The sequence below is a fragment of the Esox lucius genome, chromosome 6 (assembly GCF_011004845.1).
Source record: "Esox lucius isolate fEsoLuc1 chromosome 6, fEsoLuc1.pri, whole genome shotgun sequence".
In the NCBI taxonomy this organism is placed as follows: Eukaryota; Metazoa; Chordata; class Actinopteri; order Esociformes; family Esocidae; genus Esox; species Esox lucius.
This window is the reverse complement of record NC_047574.1, coordinates 11224127-11234219: the sequence shown is the minus strand read 5'-3', so window position 1 is coordinate 11234219 and position 10093 is coordinate 11224127. Positions and strand designations below refer to the sequence as shown.

General features: G+C 40.2%; 1 protein-coding gene across 1 annotated transcript; it reads left to right on the top strand.

Annotated features, from left to right (window-relative positions):
* The first annotated feature begins 1570 nt into the window (after positions 1–1570).
* On the top strand, positions 1571–3785 carry LOC114839425 (CMRF35-like molecule 3). Its single transcript, XM_034292823.1, has 5 exons — positions 1571–1589; positions 2193–2489; positions 2625–2957; positions 3179–3350; positions 3565–3785. Exons 1-5 carry the CDS (start codon positions 1571–1573, stop codon positions 3689–3691), a joined length of 948 nt encoding a protein of 315 aa, XP_034148714.1. The 3' UTR covers positions 3692–3785.
* The last annotated feature ends 6308 nt before the right edge of the window (positions 3786–10093 follow it).

Here is a 10093-nt window from a genome sequence, read left to right as displayed (position 1 = left end):
TTAGCGTACAGTTAGACACAGTGTAAATATTGTGTTTACATTGTGGGTATTCATTGTTACACTGTAGAGAACAAATCACTTTATTATGAAGTGTGCCAAGATAAGGTTTTCATAGCACGTTGTAAGATTCAGTAAGTGTCTGTATCTGTGTTCAGGTTCTCCAGGACTCTATGTGGAGCAACAACTGGTGACTGGAGTGGAAAGAGGGAGTGTCACTGTTCATTGTTTCTATAGTAACATTGTAGCTAAGAGGTGGTTGTGGTGTAAAATGGGTTTCTATTACGCCCCCATTTTGGGAAGATACTCTGGGATGTTAGATGGAACATATGTGACCTCACAGCAGACCACTGATCAGAACAAGAGACACATTTTATCAGTAACTCTGAATAGACTGAAGATGAGGGACACTGGCTGGTACTGGGGTTCTAATTGGGATATACAGATGCCTGTTTATGTCACTGTCAATCAGCCAACCACAACACAGAGGACCACACCTGAATCCACCACTCCGTCTCAACCACCATCATTGCCACTGTCAATCAAATGACCACCACAGAGAATACTATTTAAATTCACTGTTGTGTTAGATGTAGTTTGCTATGTCAGATCCAGAGCTAGAAAGTATTGCTACATGTAATATAATTATCTTAACGAAGATACAGCAACTTTGTGGTACAGCAGCTTCCTGAACTAGCTTTGTGGACATCTGTGTTTTTTAGTTGTCTAGAATATATTATCTTCTTAAGAGCCACTATCACTTTATCTCTACAACACAAACCCACTAACTTCTATACAATATTATTATTAATAATACAATGATTATTATTATTTATCATCCAGCAAAAGCTGACACAACTGTAGGACCCATTAAGCTCAGTTGGCCAAAGCGTGGCGTTTGCAACATTGGATATACGGGGATGAATAATACATAAGAGTAAATGTAAAATGTTTATAGTGACTCTTGGTCCAAAGAGCCCTTCTGGAGAAATGACAAAGAAATATGTGTTAAACTAGTTAATGTAATGCTATAATAGTCATCTGACACTGAGTGATATACACAAAACATCAGCAGGAAGAGGTTTAGAGACGTGTGAACATTACGTGTGTGTTCCTCTTTGATCTTGACACATACAGTATAAATATACAGACACCATGTCACACACCGACTCAAACATTCACATGGCTCCCCACCTCTCCCTCCTCATCCTCTTCCTCATCTTCTCCAGATCCTCAGCGGGTAAAGGTAACATTTCTCTAAAGGGCTGATGTTCTGTCACAAAATTCAGTTGAAACCCTTTGTTATTAATCTCACATTTAAGTTGTTATAGTAGTGGTGTTAATAAAACATTTTACATGGGGTAACAGAAGGGAGGCAAGTTGAAATTCAAGGGTGGCATTAGATAATTATTAGCTGCATAATTGACTGATCGTGATTATTTGAGCCAGATCGCAATTATATTTATGACAACGATGTTTTTGCACAATATTTTGATTCCAAAGTCACATGTTTCCGATCTCAACAAATACCAAACATATTATGTCAGTTTCCATCAGTTAGGATGTCAAGCGCATGGGTGCAAAAGACGGAGGTGAAATTGCTTTTATATTCGCACATTCAACAGACTTTCAACAGACTTTCAACAGACTTTCAACAGACTTTCAACAGACGTTCAAACAGATATTCAACAGACATTCACCATTAGCCATTTACAGCTCTGAAAATCAATAACTTATTCATTGATTGTCATATACACATCAAACAACATCTGATTTATTCTATAGTATGTCCAAATGCATTACATATGGCAATTTGAAATTTGCAGTGAAAACATTTACAGGTATTACGTATAATGTATGTACAAGTGAGATATATGTGGTGTTTTTACTGGAAGGGAGGAGGAGCAGCACAGTGACAGGAGCATGCAGACTCCGGGACTCAACCATTTTAGAGGGCACTCAGAGATATTGGATTTGGTTACCAAAGAGATTAACTGCTAAAGTAGAAAAAAATATAATACCATACAATACAATTAAATATGAATATATTACAGCAGACACTGGAGAAATACATTTGTTTTGTGTGGCTGCTGACACCCCTTTGCCACCCTGGTGGTTTGGCCAGTGTGTCTTGGAGGGTTTAAAGGGTTGGTTTAAATTCACCTTAAATGTTATGTGTTGACGTGTCCACACAGGTGAGTATCTGGATGTACAGATCGGAGGTTCTATCACCATCCCATGTCACTATGATCAGAAATATATACACTACGTCAAATACTGGTGTAAAGGATTTTGGGATTTCTGCAAATATGCTGCACGCACAGACAAAACTATGGGAACTAAGACCTCGATATCAGATGACCTCATACGGAGAGTCTTCACTGTGACCATGACTGATCTGACCCCAGCGGACTCTGACTATTACTGGTGCGCTGTGGAGATAAATAAAGGACCAGATATCAGGATACAACGGTTCTACCTATCTGTCACAGGTAAGATCCATACACACCTTGCCAGCAATGTTTGGTAGATTGTTCTTTATACTAACATTTCGCCAGTCAAAATGGATAAATACTATAAAAACACTCTTGTTGATCTAGACTGTTGTTCTCTACACCTGTGTTCAGGTGCTCCAAGACTCTATGTGGAGCAGCAACAGGTGACTGGAGTGGAAGGAGGGAGTGCCACTGTCTGTTGTTACTATAGTAACACTGGAGATGTGGCGTGGTGTAGAGTAGGTGTTCCTTGTGTGTGGTATTCGGGGACTTTAGATGGAGCATTAGGAAGATTAAATCTGGCCATGGATGCTAAGAACAGAAAAGTCTTAACAGTGACTATGAGTGACCTGAAGATGGAGGACGCTGGCTGGTACTGGTGTTCAGTGGGAGACCTTCAAATACCTGTTCAGATCACTGTTAAACCACACTCAGTCACAACACTGAGTACCACCACCAACCACAGTGAGTACGCATCAATGTTATGTACTCAACTTAGTCTTAGTTGGACACTGTTTTCTAAGTTAAATTAATACCTGGAAAGTTAGTATACAATTGGATTCCAAATAGCAAAAATGTGATTAAATAAACCATGTTAAATATGAAGATCTCATGCAAGTCAATATCATAGCTCTATGGTAGTTTGCAACAGTCATTTCATTGTTGCAGTTGTTTATTCCTCACAGAAACTCATTCACCAGATAATCCACAAACATCTTCATCTTCAACTTCTGGCCCTGTGCTGAACACTTCTCATCATACTAACAGCTCTTCTGGTCCTGTAGAAGACAACGCCACCCAAGAAGTTGAGGGTAGAAAACAGAAGAAATACCACCAACGGTTATCACTGACTTTGTTGTTTTTTACTCTCATTATTCAACCAAAAGGATGATTACACAGAAACAAAGACTCTTGAGAAATTAGATATTGATTAAGTAGTTCACAAAATGGTGTTTAATCCAATACTTGTGTACTGGAATACTAAAGTATTAAGACTCTGTCCCAGTTACCCATAACATTATACAGTCATTGTCTCTTTGTGTGTAATTTATTTCTGTAAACCTAGTTAAAGTACATCTTGTTGTCTTCCCTCTATCAGGTTGGATGATCTGAAAATCCTGTTGATTCCTCTGGTCATATTACTGGTGTTGATAGCTGGTGTCCTAGTAGCATGGAAGATGTGGAGAAAGCATGGCTAGTAGTGTTGTTGTTTTTTAAATTCTATATTAAAATGTATTTACAAATGTATTATATTAACAGACTATACATCTTGGGGTCCAAAAATTAATCTAATCCAACAAAATGCATAATAAGATAAATAGCATACATAAAATACACACATTAAAATAACTGCATGAAAAACGTACAATGAAATAGCTAATGATCAAATAGTGGCAAAGTTAACAAATCAACACTTCTTACATAAATCAATAGTGATGCAGTCCTTTTCTCATCTGTTCTAAGCCAGTAGAGGTTAACAGGCATGTCTCTGACTGTCTGCCTTATACATGCTGTATGACACACTCAATTAGGCAAGGCAAGGCAAGGCAATTTTATTTATATAGCACATTTCATACACAATGGTCATTCAAAGTGCTTTACATAAATATCCATTTGACAGAGGTACTGTTACAGAAATAAGAAATAATAAAAACCATTAAGAATATAAAATCAAATACAGAACAGTGAAGAAATAAGAAAAATTAAAACCGTTAAGAATATAAAATCAAATACAGTTTAGAATAAAAAATATAATAAAATAAAGGACAGTGAAAACAGTCGGACGGACAGTGGCACAGTGCTCTTTCATTAAATGCAAAGTAAAATAGATGTGTTTTGAGTGTGGATTTTAATGTGACTACTGTAGGAGCACATCTGATCTCTTCTGGAAGCTGGTTCCAGCTGCGACTGGCATAATGGCTAAAAGCAGACTCTCCTTCCTTAGAGTGAACACTTGGTATTTCTAGCTGATGTGATCCTAATGATCTGAGTGTTCGTTTGGGTTTATATTCATTGAGCATATCTGCAATGTATTGAGGTCCTAGGCCTTTGAACGATTTATATACCAGTAGTAATACTTTAAAATCGATCCTATATGTAACTGGCAGCCAGTGTAAAGACCTGAGGACTGGTGTGATATGATCATATTTTCTGGTTCTGCTGAGAATCCTGGCCGCGGCGTTCTGTACGAGCTGCAACTGTCTTATGGTCTTTTTGGGAAGGCCAGTGAGGAGACCATTACAATAATCCACCCTGCTGGTGATGAAAGCATGCACTAGTTTTTCTAAGTCTTGACTAGAAACAAAGCATCTAATTCTTGCAATATTTTTCAGATGATAGTATGCTGATTTAGTTATTGCTTTGACATGACTACTGAAGTTAAGGTCTGACTCTAGAGACACACCGAGATTCCTGATTTTTAGTTGTTTGACCTTTAGAGTGAAGGTACGCGTTCACCTTGAGAACTTCATCTTTATTTCCAAACGCAATAACTTCAGTTTTATCTTTGTTTAACTGAAGAAAGTTTTGGCACATCCAACTATTTATTTCATCAATGCATTAGCTTTGAGAAGAAAAGAGTTGATGAAGTGGTTTGAAATGTAACTGCAAATCATGCAGTAGGTTAGACTATATTCAGAATTGTTAAACTGTAACACAGATCATTAATATCTTGCCTCTATTTCAGGAAACAATAAAGCCAATGACCAGCCAACCAATACAGCGGTAGGCTACATTAATCCTTTCATACATATATACACTATATGGCCAAAAGTATGTGGAAACCCGACCATCACACCTCTATGAGCTTGTTGGACATCCCATTCCAAAACCATGGGCATAAATATGGAGCAGCTATAACATCCGCCAGTTATCTGGGAAGGCTTTCCACAAGATTTCGGTGTGTCTCTGTAGGAATTTGTGGCCATTTAGCCAAAAACTTTACACCCCTCTATGCTCAGACATGGAAACTTTCTTTGTGATGCTCCTGACACACAGTTCTTGTGCTGATGTTGCTTCCAGAGGCTGTGGAGTGATGCAACAGAGGATAGGCGATTTTTACGCGCTTCAGCACTCAGCAGCCCCGCTCTATGAGTTTGCCTGGTCCACCCTTTTCATGGCTGGGGTGTTGTTGCTCCTAGATGTTCCACTTCACAATTATAGCACTTGACTGGGGCAGAACTAGCAGGGAAGAAATTTCACAAACTGACTTGTGGCAAAGGTGGCATCTTATGGCAGTGCCTCATTTAAAATCACTGAGCTTTTTAGAGAACCCATTGTACTGCTAATGTTTGTCTATGGAGATTGCAGGGGCTATGTGCTGGATTATATGCAAAGGTGAGCAACGACTGAAATATCTCAACTCAAGAATTAGTACGGTTGTCCACATACTTTTGGCCATATAGAGTGTGATTGTCTTATCTTTAAACACTAATTAACATCCTTTTTGTGTTTACAAGCATGACCCATTTCCCGGTGATGATGCCAGTACTTTTGAGAATAAAAAATTGTGTAGAGATCAGGCCATTAAAGCGAACATATCGGTAGCATACAGAGTCAGTACAGCTCTTAGCATGTTGGCTCTCGGTTGCCAGACATTATTGTCCTGCAGTAAGGACTGGGAAGCCACTAGATAGCGTTGTTGCACAGCCAATACAATACCAGGCCACGTGACAGCTAAAGCACTTTTATTGTGTTGAGCTTCAGAAAAAAGTAAATGGCAATAACATACACTGTGTGTGTGTGTGTGTGTGTGTATTTCTCCTCTTCAACAGGCAACAGAACCAGATGATAATGTCATCTACAGTTCAATAGTCCTATAGGTGTTGGAGTCTTCTGCCTGCTATAATACATGTTAGTGTTCAGTGTGACACTGACTGGGTTATATAGTTCCTAGATATCTAGGTTCAGTTTAGCTTTTTTCACAGGTTAGGAGTTAAAGGAGAGGATTATTATCCATGATCAGTAAACTTCTCCCCTGAGCTTTTGACTCAATGATTTCCTTCCTCTCCAGCAGGTGGCAGCAGCATAGCAGTGACTGACCAGACTTGTATGGACACGGCTGTTAAATCCCTAATGAACTCCTCCTCACTCCACTTCACCATCAGCCCTCCATTTGCCCACTCATGTGTTTCAGCCATTTGCACAATGGTTCCAATTGCTGAAGGAACAAAAAAAAAAATACAAAAATGTACAATAATGCAGACTCCACAGGTAAAGTGGACTCCCATAAGTCACCACATTATTTATGAGCAGTGAACAAAACACCACCTTAATTACATTGTTTTACTGCTATTAGATTTTATTTTCATTCTTGTTTTAATCATTAAAAAAGGCCCATTCATTTCATCATTTTTATTACCAGTGTGTCCCAGTGTTGATGCATTTATTAATCAGATCCTGGGAAGCTAAAGGGTTAAAACCTCTGCGCCCTGTGAGTTCTGGGGGCAGCAATAACAGCCTGAGGGCATCAGATGCCCCACCTGGGTGGTCAACTGGCAGACCCAGCAGCTGTTGTTCAGATACCACTGGTGTTATGGAAATTCTTGAACTGATGTATACTTAGTCCTATACATGTATAAGTGGGTTACTAGTTAAACCACTTGCCTCTCTATGGAAGTAACCTTCTGAATATCACACCCCCATCTCGTGACTGGAGAAGCAGGGAGTTCTTCACATAAGGGCTAGACCCTAAACATGGCTGGATGAGATTGGTTTTTGCATGGACATTGCCAATGAAGTCTTCCACCATTTTAAAGTGGTCCCTTGACTGGGACTTCTAACTTTAATGGTTGATCCCTCCTGATTAACTGGTTAGGATTCCCACCGGGTCATCAGGAGGGATCAGCCAATGAAATGTATTTGTGAATGGCCCATTATTTTGTGTAACACAGATTCAGACATGCCCCTCTGAACTTGTGTGTGTGGTGTCACGGTGGTGGGAGTCAGCAGAACCAGCTGCTCCATTAAGAACATTTATGTTTCTTTCCAGTTTTATTTCCAGTTCTGTGTGAGTTTTTGGCAATGTGCAAATTTCACTTCATGTGACAATATCTGAATGTTTTATATGTGATATACCCTGATCGGCCATAACATTACACTGGGTGCACAGTCATTAGGCAAATCGTATTTCTCAAGATTTATTTTATTGTTGTACAAACACAACACTCTCAGTCAATCCAAAATATCATTGAACCTCAAACCTGAATTTTTAATAAAGAAAACATTTGTTTTGATCTTTCTCAGGGGAATACAAGTGTGCAGAATTATTAGGCAACTATTAGTGTGCAGAATTATTAGGTAACTAAGTTACAAAAATAAGTTCTCCAACTCACTTGTTTATTCAACATTTTAAGAGTAAGTGCAACAAAATTAAACACTAAATGGAAATTAAATAACATTTCTGGCCTTTCAAAAATATTCAGTGACCGATATAGCCACCATTCTTTTCAATAACTGCCATGAGCCTTCTATCCATGCAGTCTGACAGTTTCTTGATCTGTTCGTGATCAACTTTCGCTGAAGCAGCAACCACAGCCACCCAAATGCTGTTCAAAGAGGGGTATTGTCTTCCCTGATTGTAAATCTCATGTTTGAGAAGGGTCCACAAGTTCTCAATAAGATTTACGTCAGGTAAGGAAGGAGGCCAGGTCATTATTCGGGCATTTTGAGGCCCTTACTTGTTAACCAAGCAGTGGAGTACTTGGATGCATGTGATGGAGCATTGTCCTGCATAAAGAACATGGCCTTCTTGAATGCTGAGGACTTCTTCCTGTACCACTGCTTTAAGAAAGTATCTTCCAGAAACTGGCAGTAGGTATGGGAGTTGAGTTTCAGTCCATCTTCAACCCGAAAATGTCCAACTACCTCATCCTTAATGATAGCAGCCCATACCAGTACCCCTCCTCCACGTTGCTGGCGCCTGACTTGAAGTGGTGCCGTGTGTCCATTTGTGCTGGCCACAGCCCCATCCATCGGGTCCCTCAAAAGTCCCTCTCATTTCATCTGTCCATTAAATCTTTGAAAAATCTGTCTTCAGGTATTTATTTGCCCAATCTATACTCTTCAACGTGTGAATCATGTTCAGTGGTGGTCTTCTTTCAGCCTTCTTGACATTGGCTGTGTCTCTGAACACTTGACACCTTGTACTTCTGGACACTCCAAGTAGGTTGCAGTTCTAGAATATGGTGGCACTGGAGGATAATGGGTTCTTGGTAGCTTCACGTTTAATTATTCTCAAGTCTTTTCCAGTTAATTTGCGTCTTTTCTTCATAAATTTTTTGCACCCCAGTTGACCCTTCGCAACAAAACGTTTGAGTGTCCGGTGATCACGCCTCAATAGTTTAGCTATTTCAAGAGTGTTGCATTTGTCTGAAAGGCATTTTACAGTTTATGACTTTTCACTGTCAGTTAAATCTCTTTTTTGGCCCATTTTACCTGAGGTCATGAAGCTGCCTAATAATTAGGCACACCTTGATATAAGGTGTTATTTGTTGTTGCCACACCCTCCCTCATTACACAAATACATATCACCTGAAAATTATTCAATCCAATGAGCATTCAAGTTTATATGGTTTGGAGTTGGAAAATGTGCATAGAAATAATAATAATAAGATCAGAATACTCACTTGCCTAATAATTGTGCAACTAAGTTGTACAGTGTGTGATCACCTGCCTAATATTGTGTAGGTCCCCCTTTTGCCACCAAAACAGGCCTGACCCGTCGAGGCATGGACTCCACTAGACCTCTGAAGGTGTGCTGTGGTATCTGGCACCAAGACGTTAGCAGCAGATCCTTTAAGTCCTATAAGTTGCGAGGTGGGGCCTCCATGGATCGGACCTGTTTGTCCAGCACATCCCACAGATGCTCGATTGGATTGAGATCTAGGGGATTTGGAGGCCAAGTCAACACCTTGAACTTGTTGTGTTCCTCAAAACATTCCTGAACCATTTTTGCTTTGTGGCTGGGCATATTATCCTGCTGAAAGAGGCCAATGCCATCAGGGAATACTGTTGCCATGAAAGGGTGCACATGGTCTGAAACAATGCTTAGGTAGGTGGTACGTGTCAAAGTAACATCCACATGAATGACAGTCCCCAAGGTTTCCCAGCAGAACATTGCCCAAAACATCCCACTGCCTCCGTTGGCTTGCCTCCTTCCCATAGTGCATCCTGGTGCCATGTGTTCTCCAGGTAAGTGACGCACAGGCACCTGGCCAACCACGTGGTATAAAAGAAAGAAAGAAAACGTGATTCATCAGACCAAGTCACCTTCTTCCATTGCTCTGTGGTCCAGTTCTGATGATCACGTGCCCATTGTAGGCGCTTTCAGCAGTGGACAGTTCAGCATGGGCACCCTGACTTGTCTGCATCTACGCAGCCCCATACTTAACAAACTGCGACGCACTGTGTTCTGACCAATTTCTATCAGTACCACCATAAAACTTTTTCAGCAATTTGAGCTACAGTAACTCCTCTGTTGGATCGAACCACACGGGCCAGCCTTCGCTCCCCACGTGCATCAGTGAGTCTCGGCTGCCCATGACCTTGTCGCCAGTTCATCGCTTCTCCTTCCTTAGACCACTTTTGATAGGTACTGACCA

Coding starts and splice junctions, on each gene's coding strand:
- LOC114839425 (XM_034292823.1), top strand. Junction 2,490..2,624: donor GTTCTACCTATCTGTCACAG/GTAAGATCCATA, acceptor ACCTGTGTTCAG/GTGCTCCAAGACTCTATGTG. Junction 2,958..3,178: donor GAGTACCACCACCAACCACA/GTGAGTACGCAT, acceptor TATTCCTCACAG/AAACTCATTCACCAGATAAT.